This window comes from Pavona decussata, unplaced genomic scaffold, assembly GCF_977016875.1.
Source record: "Pavona decussata unplaced genomic scaffold, jaPavDecu1.1 SCAFFOLD_100, whole genome shotgun sequence".
NCBI lineage: Eukaryota > Metazoa > Cnidaria > Anthozoa > Scleractinia > Agariciidae > Pavona > Pavona decussata.
Genome location: NW_028145515.1, coordinates 2,081,949 through 2,106,465, shown reverse-complemented (window position 1 = coordinate 2,106,465; position 24,517 = coordinate 2,081,949). Strand labels below are relative to the sequence as shown.

Here is a 24,517-nt window from a genome sequence, read left to right as displayed (position 1 = left end):
TCTTTAAGTACATAAGAAAAACCTAATCGAGCAACTCAGATACAGTGTACTTAACCCTTTAAGCCCCAATAATGACAGGCATCAGCTCTTTGTTTTTATAAAGAAAATTTATGGGATAAATGACAGATCATGACAGTCTAGATGTACAATGTATATTATTGATGATGATGTTGTGACATCAGTTTTTATCAGTTGAATGATAAAATTGATAGCATTTATCTACTTTTTATTGATTTGTATTGATTTATTGAATGTGCAGTTCCTGAAAAAATCTATACCCACCCCAAGGAAGGTCATTGGAAATTACTAGGGGGAGGGGGGTCCAAAATTTTAGAAGCAAAGTATGAAGCAAAACTGGAATTTCTTGGGGGGAGGGGGGAGGTGCAAAACAAAAAACCTTCTGTGGGGGGAGCATGGATATTTTCTGGAATTACACAGTGGTCTCCCAAAATAGATTTTCACTGATCAACCTTCCCAGGCTAATCTGAATAACATTTACAGTGGAGCCTTGATTTAACAAAGTGTCAAGGGACTAAGGGAAATTGGCTTGTGATATGGAGGTTCTGTTCCGTAAATTTAAAAGGCCGGACTGGAGAATGTTGTTTGTTTATTGTTTGTTGCTTGTTTAGGACTTTGTTATTTGAAAGTTTGTTAAATTGAAGTTCCATTGTATACATGTGTAACTCAAACCTGCTCAACAAAATTCTCCTTCCTTAATTCTAATCAATTTTTAAAGTTTATTGAACAGTCTTCCAATGTTAGTTTTCACTGATTAACCACCACCAGGCTAATTTATAAATGTAGCATTATAAGTCAAAGCTCCTCAACACTTTGATGAAAGGTTACAAAAGTCCGAAACAGTATCCTCCTTCCCAACATGTAATTCTTATCAATGTTTATAGTTACTGAACAGTCTTCCAAAGACTAGTTTTAAATGATCATTTAAACGTACCTGCTCGACACTTTGATGAAAGGCCAAAGAAGTGTCCAATAGTATTCTCCTGCCCTCTAACTGTACATTGAGGTCATTCCAGGCCTCTTCTAATGAATCTGCCATCCTTCCATAAGGTCTCGCTCTGTCTTCTTCAGTCGGGGTTAGCGACTTAATCACCTGAATCAGCTCAGCAACTTCTTTCTCTTTGTCCTAAAAAGATAAGTCAATAATAAGCTATAAATTTGACCTGCACTTAAAACTTTTAAAAAATTTTAAATTTTATTTAGGCCATCCCATTAAAATGTTTCGTTTCCTATCGCCCGACTGACCCATTTTTTTCAAAAAGTAAAAAAAAAAATTCGAGATTCACTAGTCAAAGAAGCAAATAACACACGATCTTGTTTTATTAACAACAATTGGTATGACGTGATATCCTCGGCTAAAGTGCCACCAGTGCCCAAACTATACGCCAATAAACGCTAACGCCACACTCCGCCACGCCACCAGGGAGCAAACTTGCTCCAAGTCATTAACTAAGTTAAATATTTATTGTTATTACTATTAATAAAACAAATATGGAGAGTTTGTATTTATAACTTTCTACTGTTATTACACACTTTTCATTACCAAATCTGTAAGGATGAGTAGATTATTTCACTAACTCACATACATTGAAAAAAAAAATACTGATGCTTGAAATTTGTTTCATCCACCCGACATTGATAATTAATAAACCATGAATCTTCTCACTTCAATGCCAATGCAATCCAACCTTTTTTTCTTCAAAAACTATATCCCCTCTCTAAAGCATTGATCTTTCTAAAACAAAAAGTAATGGATGTCCTTTGTTAACATTCAAAAAAGCTTAATCCCTTAAATTCACATGCACCTACTGCAACATAAGCAACCTAATTAACAGTTTGGCCATCTCTCCATGGGCTCAGATGAGATACCTGTTCATTTAGTTGCAGCTTTGACAATTAGGTCACACTTTTGGTACATAAGGTTTGTTTTTAGCATATTTCTATAAAAGTAACATAGGTCTTTTAACCTTGAGCAAATCAATTTCATTCCAATGTTCCAAGAATTAACTACAGACCCCTTTTAAAAATCATAAATCTTAAGTTTGATTAGATGTTCTTTGGTGTCAATATTCATCTGTAGTTTTCTGTCAGCTAGAAATGTATTGCAATTTATTAGATAGCATTTTCATGAAAGAAAAAAGAAAACTGCATCTTTAAGGATTTGCATATTACCCAGATGCAAATATTTTGAGAATTTGGGAGAACAACACTGAAATTTCAATCACACTGATTCTTTCAAAATCACAGCATCTTTGTAGGTATCACCATGATTTTTCCAATCCAATCTAAGTATTGAATAAGTATTTTCCCAACACAGGCAGCATATCCTACATATCAGGATTTGGTGAGCAAATTTTACACGCTTGCCTCTGATTTTTTTCTTCCTTTTTTTTTTTTTTTTTGGCCTGGTAATTTCCCACAAACTGACTTTGTGATTAAACTGTCATCATTAACTTGGCATTTTTCACTGATTTTATTCAATACCAGACATTGCTGCTGACATCATTTGACCAACAACAATCTGCTAACAACTACCCACAGGAAGAGCCATTGTTACCACAAGAACAATTAAAATTATAGAATCTTTTTTTGACAAACACGTAATTTTGCATTCGCTGGCATAAGTCTTATAAATTCTATTGAATAAAGACATCAATTTAATATTAGTTTATACTATACTGAAGCATCAAGGCATTTCATTATTGAATTCCTAACTGATTTTGAACAGTTTGCAATAATTGCATTAGTTAACCAGATCTGTGATATTTTTAACAACAACTTTGATATAGCACAACCATTTCGCCTTCTCCCCATGATCACATAACCTTTTAAAATACTTGGCCCGAATAGAAAGCATACAGATGTTCCTGTAGATATTTAAATAGATGACACGGCCATTCAAGTTGACCTCCTGACCTTACTATCGGAACAGACTTCCTTCCCGAAAATACATTGACGAGATTTAAAAACCCGTGGCGATGTGTCTTTGTTTTCACTCAGCATGCCACTTAGCGAAATGCACAAACACTGATTGCTAAAGTACATTACAATTCGAAACGTACAATGGGCGCGAAGAAGATTATTTCGAATTGTTTACAAGTCTGTTTGACAAACCTCGGATTTCTGCTGCAAGCGTTTGCACCGCGTGATTGAATATCGCTTGAGTGAAACTAAATACATAAGAGGATTTTTAATTAATCTCATCAAAAGACTTCAAAAGAGCCAAACAGAGCTGAGATACAGACAAGGAAAATTTTCGTGTCATAAAAAACGCAATCAGAGAAAGAAGTGATTGCCCGGGGATGACGGTAAACCGATCCCGAGCAACGCGATGAAAAGTAATCAACAAATGTACTATCGCGAGCTATATTCGAAATCACCGGCGTTTGAACCCATCCTGGACGAAAATTAACATAAACATAATCGACAGAACTTGAAGTAATTAGTCGACAAGTTCGATCAAACATTCGATTCACAACTCAACTCACAACTCACTTTGGCGTGAAAATTCACGCCGAACGCTGACTCTATAATCCCGGTAATTTTGTTATGAGAATCATATTAGTGCAGCCGCGAGCCGAGGAAAAACCCACAGTTTGGAGTTTGTGGATGAAGTACTCTAGTCATCAAGGCAAATCACAGTCGATGCATATTGTGCAGAAATAAAAGCTGTTTTTATCTAGTTGCACCAAGTAACTTATAACAACACAGACACTGCAATCGTTTAACGCGGATCATCAAGGCTAAACTAACTTTAAAGCATTTTAATAACGCTGCATTTCGACTATTAATAGTTTGGAGTTGTAGACCAAATCAGCCAATTAATATTTACTCACCAAAACAATGATGTATCGCTCATTGGCATGAAATGCAAGGCTTTAAAAAAAAATCGACTGATAGTGACTGTGGATCTTCAAAGCGGAGCGGTAAAAAAGAGACACGGAGTCAACTGCGATTATCAGCAAGATCGAACACTTGATCAAATGAGCAGAATGTATCAAATTTGTAGTCTAGAGCATCGAACGAGTAATCGTGGCTCTAGAATGGCTTGTTGTCGTGGCCGTGAAATGAACATCGAAATCTTACCTCTTTGTTGAGCTTATAAAATGGAAATCCCGCCGCAAACTGTTGAAATAACCGGATCAACGGTATGCCTAGCCCAAAATCCCAGCTCTAAAGTCGCTGGCTTATTAGTTATGCAAACTCAAATTGCCGCAGAATACCAACACATTTGACACCAGCGAAAAATTCCTAAGCTCTCTCCACGCCCCAGTGAGTAAATAGTTTTCATTCCTCGACGCAAGTGATAAGACTCACCTCGCGCGTTCGCGCGAAAATACAACGCTGCACAGACAGAATCAAATTACATGTCTGGCCAAGGAAAATGACGGAGATTCGCCTACACTATCATTAGAAACGAAATTTGTATAGGAAACCTAGACGGGTAACCCATTCGAAAGACGCATCAAAACTGACACACATAATATTTACAAAGGTCACCCTTAATAACTCTTCTTGAATGTGTTCAAAAAGCTGTCGCGTTCACTAAAATAATATAGCGTGACATCTGTCAAATCGGGCAGAAAAACAGAATTCGGTTTTTCTGAAAATACCTCACCGCAAACATCTTCACTATTCCTGGGCTATTTTTTTTCACTTAGCGTTGTCAAGAGGCTCAAAGCAACGCAGAAATATTCCGACTAGCTCTGGAAAACAATCGTTTCTATTTCTTTCGAAATTTGGTTGTTTACAATTTTTCGCTAGCCCCACCCTACGCAGGACTGCTTTCGTGGTTAAATCAAATGTGCTCCACCTGAAGGAAGATTCTCGTCTGGCGGATCGTAACCTTTTATCTCATTTGTTGATGTACAACCAATGTCCGAGGAATGCAATGTGTACTTAACTTTTCAGTTCCTTGATAGATGAAATTGAATAGCCTGGCTATCTACATTCTTGCAGCCTGTATATAAAAGAGACGGTTCTAGCTTTGTTAACAGTCAACTCAACTCGACTTTGTATGAAATTCTAGAAACGTCACCGTTCAAATCACAGTGGTCCTAGTTTTGAGTCTGTGGATGAAATCTTTCTAAAGTGCGACCATTCAAATGAAAGCAAGTGAGTGGTAAAATCATCTCGTAAGTAGTGTTTTTTAGGCTGCAAAATGCGATTCTGATTTCTGAGAAAATAGAATAGAGGTTATTGAGCAGTACTTTCCTTTGGTCTTGTTTATTATGCTGTACAGGGTAGTTCTGTCTTATGAGTGTGTGAGTATGACCTTTCAAATGTACGCCAATGAGCAGATCTTGTGTTGCTGTTTGTTATGCTGTGCAAGGTTCTACATTTTGTAACTGCGGATGAATTCCTAAAGCGTGACTATTCAAATAAAAGCTACTGAGCAGAACTTTCCAATTCCAGTGTCCTCAAATGGGTCAATTGAAAAGCTATCGAACAATACTTTTCTATGGTGAAGTCAAATTGTCTATTGCTATACAAAGTAACCCTAGGTCGAGTATGACGATAAATTTTAAGTGCAATCAATAAATGAAATCCATTTATCTGAAAAGTGGATATTTTTCGGGAAAATAATAGAACTTTTTTATTTTGGCACGCGTTGACATTATCAATGGTCTTATCATTTTCATTCGTGCCCCTCCCCGTTGTTGAGTCAATAACCTTGAATCGACAAAGGTGGCTTGTAAGATAATAAACCCAAAATCCACCTTTCTTCCTTCTCGATTTCAATCCCTAAAAAAAAGGTTAGCGCTAAATTTAAACGGACGTTTAACTTGCGTGGATTAAGGTCACGGTACATACCTCACGTTTTACGATAAGAACAGAAATAGAATTGCCTGGTTAGTATAGTGTATAATTAAATAATTTTATTGAAGTTGTTTTCAGATATTTTGTTGTATTTTGCCTCCAGTTTTACACTAGTTATTTTCTATTTTATTAGTTTAAGTTAAATGATTGCTCAATGTTTCCTTCCTTAATCTCCACATAAGCAGCAGCTAACTCGTATTTTGTATTATTTTTTTCTTTTTCCTTGTGTTTCTAACTAAATACTGTGATAATAAAATGATTTCAGAGGCGGCGTGGCCCAGCGGTTAGGGCGCTGGGGTCGTGGGTTCAAGTCCCGCCTTGGCCAGGCTTGTAAATAGCCAGCTGGTTTGCCTCCAGCCAGTTGCGATTTTTAACACGTTATGTTCGATTTGATTATTATTAGTTTCCCGTTATTTCTGAGTGGAATGCCTGTAAACTAGTTTTCGGTAGCTGAGTGCATTTCCACTACTAGTGTGGACAGGTGAAAACGGTGACGCAAAAAGCGTCACATGCCATCGGTCCCAGTCCAAATCGGAGCATCCATCCAAGATGGCGGATGGTCTTTAGAAGTTGGCACTTGCGTTATACCAGATCCCAGGCGTTTTTTATCGTTTTCGAGCGTTTTAGTATGGATAAGTGAAAACGATACGAAAACGCTAGTATGGATGAAATATGAAAATATGAAGTTTTTTCGCCGATTACACAGTGATTACAGACATAGTACTTGGCCAATGTTTTCATAGAATTATAAGATTTTAAAATTTAGTATACTCAAAGCTACTTGGCAAATGTTTTCATAGAAAACAGTATTCAAAGCTAACAAAAATTGACTTCGTTTATCAGTCACTTATCGGGCCTGGTAAGTTACCGGGACTTTCGAAAAACGGGCCCCAGGATCGAAGTCGATTGCTGATTCATAACAATGGTCACCTTCTTCTTAATTTTTTCTCCTTGAAAAATCGTTTAAAATCCAAGAAAGTTCGTCTTTTCTGGAAAATTCAGTTTATATATTTATCTGCAGTTCATGGGGTATTTCTCGTCTAAGAAAGGGCATAAGTCGTTCTTTAAGAACGGTTTTAGCAAGAAAAATGGTAAACTTCTTACCAAATGAAAAAAAAAATATGTTCTCGGTGATAAAATTTTAGCTATCACAAGCGTTGCCTTTCATTAGTTAAACCCTTAAAACATTGTGACTTAATACAAAATAATAATAATAACAATAATAATGATAACTTTATTAACGTGTCGTTCGATCAATCTTACAGAATAGGCCATTTCCGAGTTGATGTGAACCTCATTATGAAAGCGAGGCCAAGTGCAAAGTTTTTATTATGAAAATTAGTTTTCATTCATATGCAAACAAAACTGAAATGAAAAGTTTTTGCACTTAGCCTCGCTTTCATAATGAGGTTCACAGCAACTCGGAAATGGCCTATAAACTGATTGGGGACAACTTACTTCCCATTTACATGACAAAAAACACATCGTTAAACTCAAAGTAACAAAATTGAAAATTTTAACCTCACGTACTGATAAACCCACCCCTAAGTACCAAATTGCTATTAAGTACACTGTATATCAAAATGTAATCCTATCATAATCCAGTAACAATTGACTAGAACACAAAAACAAACCTTGAGCCTCGTTTCCAGTTCCTGCAGGTCGGAAGACAGCGCCTCGGCCTCGGCCAGGTTTTCACCAATCTCGTTCTTGTTCTCCTCTGTCTCGTTCGATCTGTCTTTTACCCACTGGAGAAGCTTTGAACAATGAAAGAGACGTTACAAGGTTTTCAGTGAATGTGGTCACTTTACGGAAAGACAGATTATAAGACTTTGAAAGACTCATTGACTCAAACCTAGGATTATGCCGTTTCAACTTTTCAGCTTGTGAATGCACTATAATGTCAATTATTAAATAACTGGATCATTGTATAATGCAACTCCGGGTATTTGACTGGCTTAGCGGCCATGGTATATGAGCCATAAAGCCTGGTTTACACGTACGACGCAAGCATAAGAATAAGCACAAGCACAAGCACAAGGATGTTTACACGTGCGATAAGCATAAGCATAACGTGACATATGCAAGCGCAGAAGCAGCCGAGATTTGATTCCAACATGGCGGAAAATGGCAACGCATGAGTAACTAGATTGTACGCTGACAACTTGTCACTGTTTTTCAGTTTCCTTTCCTTGCGCTTATGCTTATGCTTGCGTCGTCCCGGTTTACACGTACGACGCAACGACGCAAGCATAAGCACAAGCACAAGAGAATGGAAATCGTTCCATTCTCTTGTGCTTGGCTTATGCTTGCGTTGTTGCGTCGTACTTGTAAACCGGGACGACGCAAGCATAAGTACAAGAGCAAGCACAAGGCGCTTATGCTTGCGTCGCACCGGTTTACACGTAGGTTTCTTGTGCTTATGCTTGTGCTTATACTTATGCTTGCGTCGTACGTGTAAACCAGGCTTTATAACATACTTGAGAAATAGCGACCATTATAATTGTTCTTCTGGGCCTAGTTGTTCAAATCCCGATGAAGGTAATCTTGGTTTAGCGTGAACTTTGATTCGAGTTTAATTACTAACCAATTAAGACAATTCAAAAAGATTTTTGTTCCTCAGTTTTGACGTAGACTTTTCTTTATTATTAGCTTAAAATTAGCTTTTAAAAACATTTTCAATGAGCCAGGTGAAAACCTCGGTTAACTTTTAATTGTGGATTAGCGTTAATCGGGTCTTGAAGAACTGGGCCCTGGTTGTTCTTGCGAAGCGAAATCAGCAAGACCTAGCAATATTTCTTGATTGTTTTTGATAAAACAATTATTCCACGATCCCGAGCGCGCGTTGGATATGAGATGACAGACAGCCAACAAGGCGCGTAGCGCGTAGCGCCTCGTTAGCTAATAGGCATATCCAACAAGTGGCGAGCGGCGCGAACTGAAAATTGCGATGCGTGCTAACAACAAGGGCGAGGAGCACGAAAAACGAGAAGAGACTGGGGAGAGGGGGCGAAAGGACTCTCGCCTTCTCTCTCCAGTCTCCTCGCTCCGTCGCAATAACTTTCTACAGCTCTCCACTTTCTGACCGCCTGGAACAGTAATGGATTCAAGAAGTTTCCAAGAGTACAACAGATCGACGGCAAATTTTCAGGTCACTAAACCCGCATAAGTAATCCGTAATAACTATATGATCGCTGGTCCTTACATCTATACACACATTCCGGGGCCTATATCTGGAAAACCCCGATTACCCAAGTTACTGAGGCCATTGGGTGTTTTTTTTTTTCATCTACTTTCTGTGGATAAGTAGTTATTTCTAGTGAGATTTTCCCAATATGTTTCGTAGATCTATAATTTACAATTTAGCTTCTGTTAAATATTGAACCTTCTATTAGGAGATTATCGAGAAATTAAACGAGACCAAGAACAAGGAGCTTTCCAGAATCTTCAAAGACGTTTTCTGGTAGTTCTGGGAGAGAGTTTCCAATCATTACTGGGAATGTTTGGGAATATTTTCATGTATAATGCAAAACCTTAGTTTGGTAGATGTTTACCTCGTTCATTTGTTGTTCGTAGTCTCCAAGTTTCAACCAGTGATGAAGTCTCTCGTCTCTGTCCTTCCACACTCTCTCCCAAGCTGTCTTTCTTTCCTCCAAATCCATCAGACTTTCTTCTAAGAGATGAGGCGGGCGATTCGGCTCTCCATCCTCGTCATAGAGAGAAGGCAATTGCATCCTGTCAATCAAAGCTTTCGCCATGGCAACCGTCTCGGCGTATTCTTTGTCGATCGCATGTCTGGTGTCAGAGTGTCGGCTGATCTCTTGTTCCACGGCCGTGAGGTCTTCTGGGAGGTCCTCGCGCATGTATGCAGCTCTAAGCTCCTCTATTCGTTGGGTCAACTGAATGTGAAGAAGCAACAAAGACATGAATGAAGTTAAAGAAGATAATTTTTAGGCAAGTAATTTTTGTGATCTCCAGTCCCATTAAAGGGACTATCTCAACCCAGGCGCATGCGTGCGTTGATGAGAAGAACTTCAAGCAATCGTTGGCCCAACTTTTTCAGATACCGTCGGAGAGTTCAGGAAGTTGTTTTCATCTGTTTGAATCGCGTTCATCTTCGGAAAGTTAGCTGAATTTATTCAAAAACGTTCTTCAGTAATTACAGAAGCTATTTGTTGCGATATTTTTGAAAGCTTTTGCAATTGCGGAAATGCTAAAATCCCGCAACGAGTTGTATGCAAATTAATCTCAACCGGATTTTACTGCGCATGTGCCCCAGCTCACACAGTCCCTTTTAAGTTAAACTACATTTTGGCTGAAAGCATTCTGTGGTATTTGCGTGTAAATTTTGCGTTAACAGTATCGTTCTATGTACGACTTTTTACATGGACCAACATTTAATTTTCTTTCGAAAACGAAACTATTTTGATGTGGGAGCCAGTTTTTAAAGAAACCATGGTACTGCGTCAGGAGTGACCACGTAAATTTGGTTTTACCGACTTGTTGGGGCGAACGTGAAGATGTGATGTAAAAATAATTAATGTAAAGCAAAAGAGTCATCATAACATGCAAACTCAAATCCGAAAATAATCGATGATCGTTCTCCTAATTCTCACCACCAGTCGGCTTGACACGCTACTCACGTTGTAAGGAGAAAATGGACATTGATAGCTCCTACCTTCTCTGCACTCCGATGGAACATAAGCGCCACAGATAACCTTGCCCCTCGCTCCGCCATGGCGGACGAGAAGTCGCCCCATGCGCTATTCAACTTTTCTTCCATTTCGTAGTTCGGTGACAATTCGTAGCGACATGTCCGGCGAAGAACTAACGAAGCTTGAAGAAACTGTCTTCCATAATCATACGTGCTCTGCAACAAATCCCAATTCAAAGAGAATTTGAGACCAACATTGTAGGTCTCAATAAACAAACAGTACAAGATAATACCCCTGTAATTGGTCAAGCGAACCATTGGAATGTGCTACTTTTAAAAGAGGCGTTAATGATTCAACATCGTACGCCCAATCTGAACTCGGGACTGGAGGCGTCAAGGGACTTACAATTGTTATGACATGATTGCAATTTTATATCACCAGTGTAGTCTTGTAGCATTTTCTATTTGCGATCATTGCCTGATGATGTTGTTGAAATAAACAACGAAATATTGCTCTGTTAAATCTCGCATCCTTGTAATCTTAATCTTAGATTTGTGAGCTGCAGTTCTTCGGACTCACGTTTATATTTTATTTAATTAAATGGTCGGATGGCAAAGGATTGTAGGCTGGCTTGCTACAAGTAGTGATAAATCAGAGAACAGGTCATTTGCGAGTTGCTGTGAACCTCATTATGAAAGCGAGGCTTAGCGCAAAGGTCTTTATATGAAAAACAGTTTTCTTTACATAGGAATGAAACTAATTTTCACAATAAAAATATTGCACTTAGACTCCCTTTCAAAATGAGGTTCAAAGCAACTCGAAAATGGCTTATTATAGAACACCGCTGAGTGCCCCACCCTCCCCACCCCTCTTACCCTAGCAGTGCCCTCCAGTTTCTCGTGTTCTTGTTGAAGTGCCTCGACGTCCTCGGAGTTCCGTCCCACATCCCCCAGGTTGTGTTCTGTAGCGTCTCGCAGCTGGCTTATCCATGCTGTGGCCTGAAAACATAAAACAAAAGACAAGCTGTTTTTCATGCTTGGACGGTATTTCTAGAACCAGTAATAGTCAAAGATTAAAGAGTGCATTCGATGATCTCGATCCCAGGCTCTCTCTCCTTTGCCAAGTTGGTGATGATGTCATCTGCCCGTGCAAAATGTGCGGGGGATGCCAGATACGCGTCCCAAACCCATTCATTCAATCCTTGATTGATTGATTGATTGATTGATTGATTGATTGATTGATTGATTGATTGATTGATTGATTGATTGATTGATTGATTGATTGATTGATTGATTGATTGATTGTACCATAGAATCTCGACTCCAATCTGTATTAGGAGTGCGTTCTTTCTACGTCGAACGCAATGACGTTCCTCTATCTATTCGAACAAAGCCTCACAATAAATTATTTTAGAAGGCTCTTTTTGAAATTATACTTCTCTCGATACTACGATAGACTTAGTATAATTATTTTGCTCTTATCACCCTTATTACAGTTTTGTCCTGTGTCTATGTGTGTGTTCATGTTTATAATTTTTTTCGTTTTCTTTTTCCACAAAAAATCTCCCTCACAAAAAGCGATAATTTAACCATCTTTGTAAGTGAAGGGATCAGTATTAGTTAAATTATTTTTTCCCTTTCTCCGTTACATTTGCACTATGTTTTACCTCTTTTTATTTTGTCTTTTTTTTGTCAAGAAGTTTTCACAGCGCTCTCTACTTACTCTTATGTATTAAAGTTACTCGCTAAAATTGGTTTCGCGTTTGGCGAGAGCCTGATCGCATTTTATTCCTGTTTTTACCTGTTCTGCGTCTCGTTCGCTTTGTCTGAGCTGCAGCAGTTGCTGTAGTTTGATTCTGCGCACATCGCACAGCTCGTCCGTACGCAGCTTCCGCTCTCTGAGTTCGTCCAGCGTCAGCCGCACATGCGCAATACCCCTATTGTAGTCCGGTGTGACATCATCGCCGCGCATGTCAACAACCTGACTGGTCATCAGTTCCTGCGCGGCCAGCGCGTCTCGCAAAGTTTCCTCGGACGACTCAGCTACGGCTGAAAATAAAATGCGTTTGTTCACTTGAGCGCTATTCTCACTGGCTAAATAACCACGAAACTAGCCTGCGCGCAACGCTAGCATGTTTGTAACGCCTCGGTGTTTTAAAGTCAATGCCACCCGTGTCTCCTGGGACTTCATCTGCCCATTTAAAGAAACAATTCCTGCTCTTTGGTCCTTCTCGCCAAGTTACGCCGTTCTGGGGTTTCAGAATGTTCTTTTTACCCACCCAACTCCCCTTTGGCGACACGTCCTACCTGCCCTTTCTCTGTCTTACGACCCTCTATCTTTGCAAAATCTCTCCTCCCATAACTTAATTCAGCAAAGACAGTGAGTGGTTGCAATGACAGTGAAAATGGTGTACGATTTGCTTAAAGGTACACTCTTTAACAACTACAAAGGCCGTAAAGCTTGTCAACCGTTGTTCCTGCGAAAAATAGAACCAAGTTCGAGACCCTTTGTCGTCTCTTACCTTCAGCCTTCTCCTCCAGTGTTCTGAGCATGGTCTCTGCAGTTTCATAGTCGTACAAGAGAACAGAATCAGAACACAACAGTTCAAACAAGTCGTCTAAGTGAACAGAGCACTGAAAAACAAAAACAAGTTAACATCGTCAATGCTTTGAAACCACGACGAGAATCGGTCTTAATGGTGAGCTTTAGAATCGCGTTTACGCAAAGGGCAAACGTGAGATTGGTGATCATGTGTTCATGTGTTCATGCTCTGTAAATGGCCAACTGGTCTGCCTCCCGCCAGATAGGATTTTTAACAAATGTTATGTTCAATTTGCGTATTTGGTTTAGTCATTTATAGCGTCCAAAATTAGCACTGCAGTGTAAATACTTTGACACTTAACCAATGTTATCATAATCATCATCATCATCATCATCAACATCATCAACAAGTTATCATCGTCTCTGTGAGAATAGTCCCTAATTAGTAAAAGGTTTGAAACCAGGAGTATCAGAGCCTGATCATTCAGGTGAGCCCTTTCGTTATACCTTCCAACTCAAATACGTTTTCCGATTGGAGGAGAACGTGTCACGTGCCATGGGTCAAAACTCACTAACTCCCTAGCGCGTGTACAAACTATCAAAAATTCAACAAAAACTTCACTTACGTCTCCAGCACTCTTATGGAACTTCAGTGACGTCAGAATAATATCTCTCCTCCTGTTCATACGCATGGCAAAGCTCCGACAACCTCTGTCCAGAAACTCCTTCTGGGTTTTGATGTCTTTTGACGCGTAGTGATTCTCTTGGAGCATCTTCTTGGCCAGCTCTCGCACCTGAGCGAAGTGGTTTATAACGTCCTAAAATAAAAAAGGGGTAAAAACAGGTTAAACCAGCTGGAAACAACGCCCTAAGCTTATAGCCTATATTAGCTATACAGTCGAACCTCCATGAGCGACCACCTCTCGTAAGCGACCACATCCCATAACCGACCACCTATCCAAAACACCAAATTTTTCCCAGTCAAAGTTCTATAGTTGGAACCTCTCATAAGCGACCGCGACCACTTTTCGATGTGACGGCATTATAATTTTTCATTGTCTTTAACCTCTTGTAAGCTACCACTTGACACATACATGTATGGTTTGATCTCCATGCTCGCTGTACGCACTACGCTACTCAGAGATTACGAGGAACTTTAAGTAACAACCCAACACTATCTGGAATGTCAGATATCGGCGATTAAATTCGCCGGCATTTACTACGTAATTGCTGCGAAGCGCCAGTAAAGCCAACCCATCATGTTGGGCGATTTTATCTCATGAGTTTTCAAAACTGCCACATCGCCGCGCTGGGCGAAAAAAATCGCCAGGTGTCTCCGCATCAATCGGTGGCAAAAATCGCTTGCAATTTTCGCTGGCGATCAAATTTGCCGCGATCGGCGTATAAAATCGCCAGATGTGTCGCTGGCGTAAGCGACCACCTCTTGTAAGCGACCACTAAATCTTGGTATTTTTGGGTGGTCGCTTACGGGTATGGTTTTTTTAGCCGTTTTGGTCTGAAAGTCTGAAAATAGGTACGGAGTCTAGAAGTCAGGTCTGAAAATGAATATTAGCCTCCGCAGCTGGCGATTTCGTTGGGGTTTGGTGGTCTGCAGCAGAACAACGAAAACGAGAAAACAAACAGCGAAACCGCCAGAAGAATGCAGACGTTTTCTCGTTTTCGTAGCTCCGCCAAGGGCCACCAAACCCCAGCGAAACCGCCAGCTACGCAGGCTAATGTTTTCAAGCTGTGATATCGTCACACCGAGCACTGTCACGGAGATATCTCTGTGTTTTGGTCGAAGGTGAATATTTGACAAGGTACCTTTCCGCTAACATCAAATTGCTCTTAGAGCACCGAAAATAAAATATTAAGTGATTTCTCCTGAGAAGAACAAAGTATAATCAGTTTTTTTTTAGCGATTTCTCTAATTACGCTGGAAGAACTAAGAAAAAATTCGCCAATTTTTTCAAGTTTCAATCCATTTCAATCTTGGCCATCCGCGGCCAAAAATAACTGACACTAGTTTCTGTGTAGTATTGGAGTTACCGTTAACAAAACTGAAGCATTATTTTAACGATATTGTCAATGCAAATGTGTTTTTTGGCCGTTCAAAGTAACATCACAAATAGGTGACACTGCCTCTAATGAAAACTGTGAGTAACATCACTAACCACGTGTTTTGTGATCAAGGATTATAAAATGAATATCTTCTTACCCTTGCATTCATCTCAAATTCTTCATGTTCTTTCCTTAAAACCTCACAGGTTATGACAGAGTCTCCGATGTCTTTCGATGTGGATAAATAACGTTCTCCTGGCCCGAGAACCCAGTCAATCACCTGCAACCACAAATAATAATTTTGATAATCCACAAAAACAACCAAACTGAAACATCATTGGCACTGATTTCCAGGGCCCTGGGCCCAGTTGTTCGAAGCCCGATTAAGCTAATCCTGGATTAACGTGAACTTTGATTCGAGTTTAATAACTAATTAATAAAGATTCTTCCAAAAGAGTGTTGGCCCTCAGTTTTGAGTTACACTGTTCTTTACCTTTGACTTGAAATTAGGCTTTGAAATCACCTTTAAAGAGCGAGATGAAAACCTCGATTGACTTTAATCGTAGATTAGCGTTAATCGGCTTTCGAACAACCCGCTCCAGTTGTTCAAAGCCCGGTTAAGCTAATCCTGGGTTAACATAAACTTTGATTCAAGTTAAATGACTCATCAATAAAGATTCTTCCAAAACATTTTTATCCTTTGCTTTTGACTTAGACTTTTCTTTACCATTAGCTTAAAATTAGCTCTTGAAAACATTTAAAATAAGCGAGATGAAAACCTCGGTTAATTTTTAATCAGGGATTAGCGTTAATCGGCTTTCGAACAACAGGGCACAAATGAATGACACTGTCAGTAAAACAGTAATCCAAGATAACAAAATCTTATTAGGTAACAAAAAAAGCAATAAAAGCATTTGGAAAAAACACTTACCTTCTGATAACCTGCTTCAAACTGTCGAAGATCCATACACTGCATTAACTCTTTCCATCTCTTTTCCCACATGTCCATCAGCTGATTACACCTGTGTGTCAGGAGTGTAACAATGCCCTCAACCTGTTGGCGCTCTTGACTCGGTAGGGATGCCATACTCCCGGGAAAATTCTGGCTTGGTGGAATGGGAGGTTCATTTGCTTTTAGAGAGCTTATTAATCGTTCCCCTCTCTGGATGAGTGGCTGTGCATCATTATCAAGAACTGCTCTTTTAGCTTCATGCTGTTGTATGAGGTCGTCCGTCTCTTCAAGGTTGCTCCCTAGACGGTGGGTATCAAGATCTTGCTCCAGTTCATCAAGCTTCTCATTCAAGGAGGCAGCTTCATCTGACAGCCTATCAATTTCCTAGAATAGAAATAACAATTACAACTACAATTTTTATTTTTGCTTCATCTGACAGCCTATCAATTTCCTAGAATTGAAATAACAATTACAATTACAATTACACCCATTTTGAAATCACTGGTGATCCTTGCAATCTGATTGGCTCTCAACAGTGCGATTTATTCCCAAATTGCACCATTTTTTTGCTCTAAATCGCATCCTTTCTTTAGCCCATCAAAATGGAAATGCAATATTTATAACAAAAATACAATATTAATATTGACAATAAAACGCTGTGATTTCAAAATAGGTGTAATAAAGTGGTAATTGAACTTTGTGTCGTGCAAATTTGGTCTGAAATCATACTTGTGATTTCAAATCAAACTCGCGCTGCGCGCTCGTTCGATTTTGAAATCACGCGTATGATTTCATACCAAATTGCACTCCACTCTGTTCAATTACCATTATTTATTTTTGCTCAATACACAGATACACATAGATACATAAACAATAACTATAACTACCTAAGGTAATAATTAAGAATAAATACAATATTGTGTTATCAAATGTTAGAGCCTACAGTGTATCAGGTTAAATAAAACAGGTGAGTTTTCGAGTTTGCCCCTAGTCATATTAAATTGTATATTCAAGTTAGGAGGAGAAAAAGGTAAAGTCATTACTTTGAGTGTGTTACATGTTGTACGTGTTGGTTTAAGTAATGTTCAAAAAATGAACAGGAGTGTTCTATCAGATTTAAAACCATGAGACGCAGCTGTGGTCGTTCTCAGGGCAAGCATACATTTAAACACATGGATATAACTATGTCACTCACCAATCTGGTGTCAATCCATCTGTGATGGTCATATGGCAATGTGCCACCAAGTTCCTGAGTGAGTTGACTGTCTTCAGCAAACTGGTGAAGTTTACTAGTTGATGACAATAGTGTTGTCTACAATACAAAATCAAAAGGAACGACCTTAAAAACCACCCTCAATCACTCCGTGCAATGCAAATTAATCAAAATTGATGGCTGTTTTTGGTCATTCGGACACATTCCATCAAAACCTCAGATTTGAGAAACAGGATTAGACTTTGGTAAATATGAAGGTTTGGCCTAAAGGGGTCATCCATGGTCACTTACAGAAGTCACTGCTTAGGGAAACTTTCAATTACACTGTACAAAACTTAAGTTTAACTGAGAAATACAAATGGCATTTTGTTAGGGTGTTTGTGTGAGGAAGCTAGTTGCTCACGAGGTGGGTCACAAGAAAACCTTAATTCATATCCTGTTAAATTCCAATACTGATTCTTCTTCACATACATGTAGCCTCCCAGTTTGGTTAACTCTGACTAAAACCTTGCATTATTCACCTCAAAAACAACACTGGATTGTTCTTTCTTGAGTCCAGTTCCGGTGCGTCTCTTTTCCCAAAATGCATCTGGCTTTATAATATACACATCATGTACTCTATCAGGCACAGTGTCCTACAAACAAAAAATTAAAAGATGTTTAATTATATTTAAGTAACCTAGCAGTACTGTTGATTACCTATAGTAGGCTAATACAAGCTCAAAACTATTGGGAGAGTTAAGTGGGGATCACAACTGATTGCACAACAAGCTTCTAGATGTACATTGAAGCATCAATACTGTTCCCAGGAAGGTTAGTAGGCCACAGGGTTAAAAACAGCTAAACAATGCAACCCTAAAGCCTGGTTCCCACTTGTGTGATAAGCACATTCCCACATGTGAAACAAGCACAAGAAAATAAGGCATACGCATATGCATCTAATGAGCTAACAACTCATTTCATTAATTCCTAAAACTTATACCACAGTCATAGGCCACTGATGTACCTGTAATGTCCTGAGCAGAGGCTTAGCAGATTTCCAGGAAGAACCACGTAAATCAATTATCACAGTGTATATCTGGCTTCTTGTTTGGTCCCTAAAACGTAAGATGAAAAAACTATTTAACTGTCCATAGATCTCAGGATTGTCTGCATTTAAACAGATCTAAAAAAAAACATTTCAGGACATTTAACAATCCTTCACTTTGGGTTGGTTGTATTTTGTACCCTGAAGGAACGTGCAATTGAGGAGCTGGGGAATAGATAGATGGATGGACAGACCAACGGATGGATGGACCAACTGATGGACAGATGGACCGATGGATGAACCAATGAATGGGCCAACGGACGAACAAATCTTTATTCATAAACACTGTTACCATCAATAAACAGTAACTTTCCAAGAAGGGCATGCCTCTTTGCTCTCTCTCATGTGGATAACTTTGGAGGAATGGTGAGTACATTTGAAATCCACACTTATGCGTACAAAACCAAAAATAATAAAGGGCTGATTGTCAAATTTTAGGTTGATTGTTGGTTTGTATTTAAAATAGGACCAAATTCTGGGGTGAAATGGATGTAAGTTTCTTGAATGAACTGTCTAACTGCCTAAGGCCACATACCAAAAATGAGGCAATCTGAAGAATGTAAAAAATCTGAAAATATTTGATGTTAAGGGGTTTTTTTCTGTTTTTTTTTTTCTCCCTTTGGATTGCCGTCATTTGTGGCATATGGCATATTAAGACAGTTGATTCAAGAAACTCATTCTCATTTCTTTCCCAGAATTTGGTCATACCTGTAATAAAAATCACAAATCTCCCCTTTTTCATTGAACATAGGCCCTCTATGTTTCCAGGTCTACATAATTTATACACTGTAATACCGGTAATTATTGCTAACAACGTTTACTTAATTTCTAGATCTGAGCTGAGCTGCCATTGAACAATCATAAGATAGAAACTTCATTGTTATATATACGTGTTAAACGATGTGGAGTTTCTTAAACACTATTAAACGTAACATGAATAAAAAAATTTCAGTTACAAGCAGAAACCATATCTCACTCTCCTTCCTATAGTATTATTAAAAGCAATATTTTAAATAGATCAAGGATCATTGTGCTGGTTTTTATTTTTGCTTCGAAGCATCTGTAAATAATTTTATTGTTCCACTTCTTTCTCCACTTTTTTTCCCTCACTCCATATTTTTGCCTCATTTTTCTCAGAAACTAAGCATTAAGCATAAACCAATGGAAAAAATACAGAGAGATGTTCTCTGACTAAATTGAATACCACGTGCAAAAATTCAGGTACTAGGGGGGTTCCGCATGAGACTGTCATACTTGTGGTGAGCACGAACCGTTCCTCTTGAAGGAGGACAAAATTAAGACTCATTCAAGCAAACGCCTGGGGTGTAAATAATCAGGGAAATGTTTATTTAAAAGAGGCATCTGACCATGACAAGGCCACATTCCTGCCCTGAGAATGCCTACTCCATTATATTTATAGTTCGGGCCTTTTACATGAATTGATTCTAAATACAACAGTTTTAAATTTGAAAATGAAACATGTACATACAGACATCTGAGCTAGCTAAGATCTCCAATATCAAATGTATTTCAACAGCTTTATATTTATTAAGTTCACTGACGTGACTATCTTTGAGGAACAGGAAATAAATCGGCCCCCTATCAAGTGCCAGGGGCATTTAAACAACTTGGTTGACAACTATTCTAATGGCCTCAAAAAATTCAAATTGCTCCAAATTAAATAATTTCTAGTTTAGCCTGTAGAAACAGTTTCTTGTTCAACTCACATTGTAACTACTGTAATCTTACGTATGAGGTGGCAGTGTAAATAAATAAATAAATAAATGAAAATTAATTTTTTTTTATAGTAAGACTAAAATTCCAAAAATTAGCATGTGACTATTCAAAATTAGTCTAGCAAACTGAACCAAATGCTTGGCTGATTCCTTTGTTTCAGTTCGAACAGAACAGAAGAAATTATTAATGCCTCAATCGCTTCACTGATTTAACTTTTAGGACAAAGTCACAGAGGGTTACACTATCAGTATCAAGATCAAAAAATAAGTCTGCATGCCAAATTTGAGCTAATTTGGCGGCAATTTGTATTTCATGGCCAACATTCCATTTAGCATAGGTTTTGGCCAAGCTCTTTATTTATTTCTTTAGGGAATATTGAGGGAGGCATTTATTTGAGAAAGGTGTTAACATGAGAACCATTTTTTAAGTAAACATAGTAATGACAGAGTAACAGCGATAAGCTGAACTGATATTTTACATTGGTCAGGCTAGTCCCATCAAAAGATTTTCCAACATGAATTTTCACAACAGCTAAACAAGCAGTTGATCCATTTAAATGTAAACAAATCAACTGAAGCGTCCCAGAAGCTGAACCCTGCATGATCCATAGGTAACAATGCCTCTTGCTCACACATGTGTGTACCCAAACTCAAGCTGTTATGAGTATAAATATTTATCCAAATTTTCACAGCAGCCCATTTACTAAACATGCAAACGACAGCTGTAAGGCTCATATGGGTTAAACACTAAATTTTCTGCCAAAGTGGAGGTCCATGACAAAGAAAGGATGAAAGTGAAAGTTGATGTCGCTTAAGAGAATGATTTACTTTTACTTGAGTTGAACAAATAAGCAGTAGCATTTTGCTTATTTAAAAATTAAATAGAAGAAAGACCTTTGCAGTTATTTACACAACTTAAGCAGTTGTGACAAGAATCCCAACTGCTTAAGTTCCGTAAATAACTGAGAGGAAAGATCTTTCTTCCATTCTTCACATTTCAAATATAATTATGTTTCAAATATTCATATTCATTTTTTTCTTTTTAATACAAAAGTGACAATTTACACGTCTGACACCTGAAATGTGCGGATGACTTGTGCAAAACAGATCTTGATAGCCCTTACTAGCCAGAACAAATTAACACAAAAACTTTTGATCCAATAGTTTACTAGTAAACTCTTCTGCTGTGTCCTGAGTCTTCACTTGGTCAGTTTTTTTTTTTTTTTTTTCTTTTCGCTCTTTTTTGACAAATATTGTGAAGTTTGCATAAAAACATGTACCCAGGACATAGAGCTGTCGTTAAGTTTTGGAGAAGCTCTCCTTCACAACAAGAGACTAGCTTGCCATGCCTGAACTACATGTACAGTTTATAATATTGTTAATTAAAAGAAATTCTCCTCACTTGTTGAATTAGTCATTTTGAAACTCTGAGTAGCTGATCATCAGTTCGGGTGCAAATTACTGGGGCTTTTTTAGCTATTTATTTACCAAACATCTTAACAGTATCATTGCATTTATGAGACATAATATTTATATAATATATACTACTACTGCTGCTGCTGCTTGCTGCTGCTACTACAGTAACTATTACTACTACAGTACCACTAATTACTAGTATTCTCGCTGGAGACAGTCACTGGCTCAAGTCCTGTTAATTTTTGCCTGATTTTTTTTTTCAGGCTTTCTTTGCAAATTAATGCTAAAGTTTACTATCCTTTGATTTTTAATACAATGTACCTCGCTATTAAAGGCTTTCACATATTCAAATCTTCAACTAAAATATCATAAATTAATTCATAACATATTCACTTTCAGGTTGTTATGTCTGCAAAAACATGTTTTGAGTTCCGGCTGTATGGCTCGGATCCCGGGGGGGGGGGGGGGGGGGGGGTTACTCCCAAAAAAATTGGATAGGGGTGTGCGGCGCGCTTCCCAAAACCTTTACCCTATTTATGACCAAAATCTGCTATTTTTCCTACCCTATTTATGACCTGACCCTTAAATCAATTCCCTGTTTCAGACCTGCCTTATAATTATTTCCCTAGTCCAGACCAATGTTAAAGGCGTGACAAGCCGTTGCAGCACGTACACAGTTGCCGTAAACATCATGATGAAGAAGTAGCTTCTAAAAAAACGAATTCAAGACTAGAGTGCAAAACTCGATACCCTATTTATTACCAAAATGGCGGCAAAATGGCTAAAATCGATACCCTATTTATGACCAAAACGGCTGAAAAACCATACCCTTTGGCGCCGCACATACCTATATAGCCCATATAAGGGAGTACCCCCCCCCCCCCTGGGGCTCGGATCATTGGCGTTTCAATTAAAAATGGCGTGCGGATGGAACATTCTAAAAATTTGTAATGAAATCAACATCACTGATTTGGGAAGATAAATTAAATGTTAATTTCATTAAAGAGGTATTAAATATTCACTAAAGGCTCATATCACGACTAGACCCCTCGCAAACAGAGACGTAATGTTTGTGCCCAACGCTTGATAAAACACGTTTTAGACATTACTCACTGATAACGTAACCATAGGTAAATAAGCCGGGTTGATAGCGATAGTTATTTCATGACGTCGAGTACATTCCAGACAAGGTAGCAGATAACGTTGTCAATTTACGACGATCAAAACTTGTTTTTCAATCCGATATGTTTTGGGAATAATTTTAAAATCTTCGCATTTAATCCCAAATAAATTAAAACTGTTGTTGTAGGCACCAGCCGAAACGTCACCGCGTTTAGTTTACAAATCAAGAAAAGAGCGAATGTGTTCTCGGACAAAAGAATTCGCGCCGATATTGTTAATCAATAATAAAAAAATTGTCCCAAATTTCAATCTGTCAGAATTATATGTAAATTTGAAAGTTATCCTTGCGTGTTTAATATTACACGCTTTGTTGGGTGTCTAGAAAGGTTCGGAGTAGGATATGTTGGTTCACTTCTGTGAGATTGTTTGCCTTACTCTCGAAAGAAGACGCAAAACTGTCACAGCATTGAAACCTCTGGAGCGTAAAGAATTTAGCCTGCTGCATTAAATAACAGATTTCGAAGAATCGATTAATCATTGAAGTATTATGGAGTAAAATTAAAAATGAAGTATATTGTACCTTGGAATCTGGGTTAAATAGACAAGTGTATCTCCAAGTTGATCCACGCTCAAATCTTCGGTCTTTCCAGCTGGTATAGTTAAGATACTTCGGCCCTGGCGGTCTTTACCCCCTGGCACACAAAAATACGCGAATAAAAGTAGTAAGCTTATATTTAAACATAAACAGCTATTAATGCAACTAAACATGACCCGAACAGGATTCTCTTATAAGAAGGCTAAAAAAACCGGCAAGGATCTTATAAGATAAATCGGAAAACAGATTGTAAAAGCGCTTCATTGATTGCAATGAATCCAATGCGAACGACATTTCCGGAGGTTATTATAGTCGATTGAAGCCTCACATTTCTACAATTTGCATGTAATTTAACGAAACATCAACATTCCTACAGTTAACCAGTCCTCTGGTAAATCGCTAAAAAATACTTGTACCTGATGTAAACGCAAGCTTCGCTCGCAGTGTAGGTTCGATCTCAGAAGTTCGAATCCATCTTTGCGCTGCTAAGGGAATCGAAAAGGACGATCAGAAACGTATATGTTCACTTGGTAGCGTATCACTTGCTCACTTATGAATGAATACACTTACGTCTAAAAGTCCCTCGTATGTCTGGTGTCGAAGCATATTCTGGGCGATAGCTTCTTGTAGCAAAAGATATATCCTCGAAGCCGGACTGCCGCGCCAATTCCTCTTTCATCTTCTGCGAAGCCATATTTCGAGGTGGCTTTGTTTATACTCAAAACGCAGCCTGATAAACGCGGATCAAATTCACTCTGGGCTAATCAAAAGTTTACAAATTGCGCTCGGATCTTGGACGACTAGCTGGAACGGGCCAATGGCAAAAACTTGTGTGTATGTCCAAGCAGAACGCGTGACAGTGAAGCGGGTCGTTTCAAAACAGTTCCAATGTCCGATCGTTTGGTGCAAAATTCTCCAAGCTTGGGCGGGCAATTACAAAAGAGCTTTGGAATTTCTGAATCACGAGTCCCCTGTCAAGTCTCTTTGTCTTCTTATATCATTCAAATAGCGTTAAAAAGACACGGTTCTGGAGCTATAATTAATTTTGTGCCGCAGGTATAAAACAACGGCGATAATTTGAGTGATTCATCAATGGTTGTAGGAAGAAATACTACGAGGCCTCGTTCAAAAATTTGCCTTCTCGGGTTCCCAGGGGGAATATTAGTCGTGCATCGAAAGAGTCCAAAAAAAGAACGAAAACGAGCCAAAATAGTGCCAAACGGAGTCGACAATTTTAAATAGGCGCTGATATAATTAAAATATCATATTGTCTGGGAGAGATTTAAAAGTCACTATCGCTG

The 24,517-nt window shown here is 38.6% G+C and overlaps 1 protein-coding gene across 4 annotated transcripts in view; it reads right to left on the bottom strand.

Moving 5' to 3' along the window:
• Positions 1-24,280, bottom strand: part of LOC146472300 (obscurin-like) — a 164,766-nt gene extending 140,486 nt beyond the window's left edge. The window contains exons 1-16 of one of the 4 annotated variants that reach the window (XM_085119693.1): positions 23,787-24,280; positions 23,633-23,698; positions 23,202-23,313; positions 18,267-18,357; positions 17,782-17,895; positions 17,243-17,359; positions 16,027-16,431; positions 15,253-15,375; positions 13,661-13,852; positions 13,015-13,126; positions 12,294-12,541; positions 11,369-11,491; positions 10,517-10,708; positions 9,393-9,737; positions 7,473-7,595; positions 953-1,144 (exon numbers count right to left, since the gene is read on the bottom strand). In XM_085119693.1, coding sequence (XP_084975819.1) covers positions 953-1,144; positions 7,473-7,595; positions 9,393-9,737; positions 10,517-10,708; positions 11,369-11,491; positions 12,294-12,541; positions 13,015-13,126; positions 13,661-13,852; positions 15,253-15,375; positions 16,027-16,431; positions 17,243-17,359; positions 17,782-17,895; positions 18,267-18,357; positions 23,202-23,313; positions 23,633-23,698; positions 23,787-23,910 — 2,679 coding nt within the window. In that variant the 5' untranslated portion in view covers positions 23,911-24,280. Of the gene's footprint in view, positions 1-952; positions 1,145-4,104; positions 4,241-7,472; positions 7,596-9,392; positions 9,738-10,516; positions 10,709-11,368; positions 11,492-12,293; positions 12,542-13,014; positions 13,127-13,660; positions 13,853-15,252; positions 15,376-16,026; positions 16,432-17,242; positions 17,360-17,781; positions 17,896-18,266; positions 18,358-23,201; positions 23,314-23,632; positions 23,699-23,786 lie in introns of those variants that run through there. The other 3 variants (XM_085119692.1, XM_085119694.1, XM_085119695.1) reach the window with 3 other exon arrangements.
• Between the last annotated feature and the right edge of the window lie 237 nt (positions 24,281-24,517).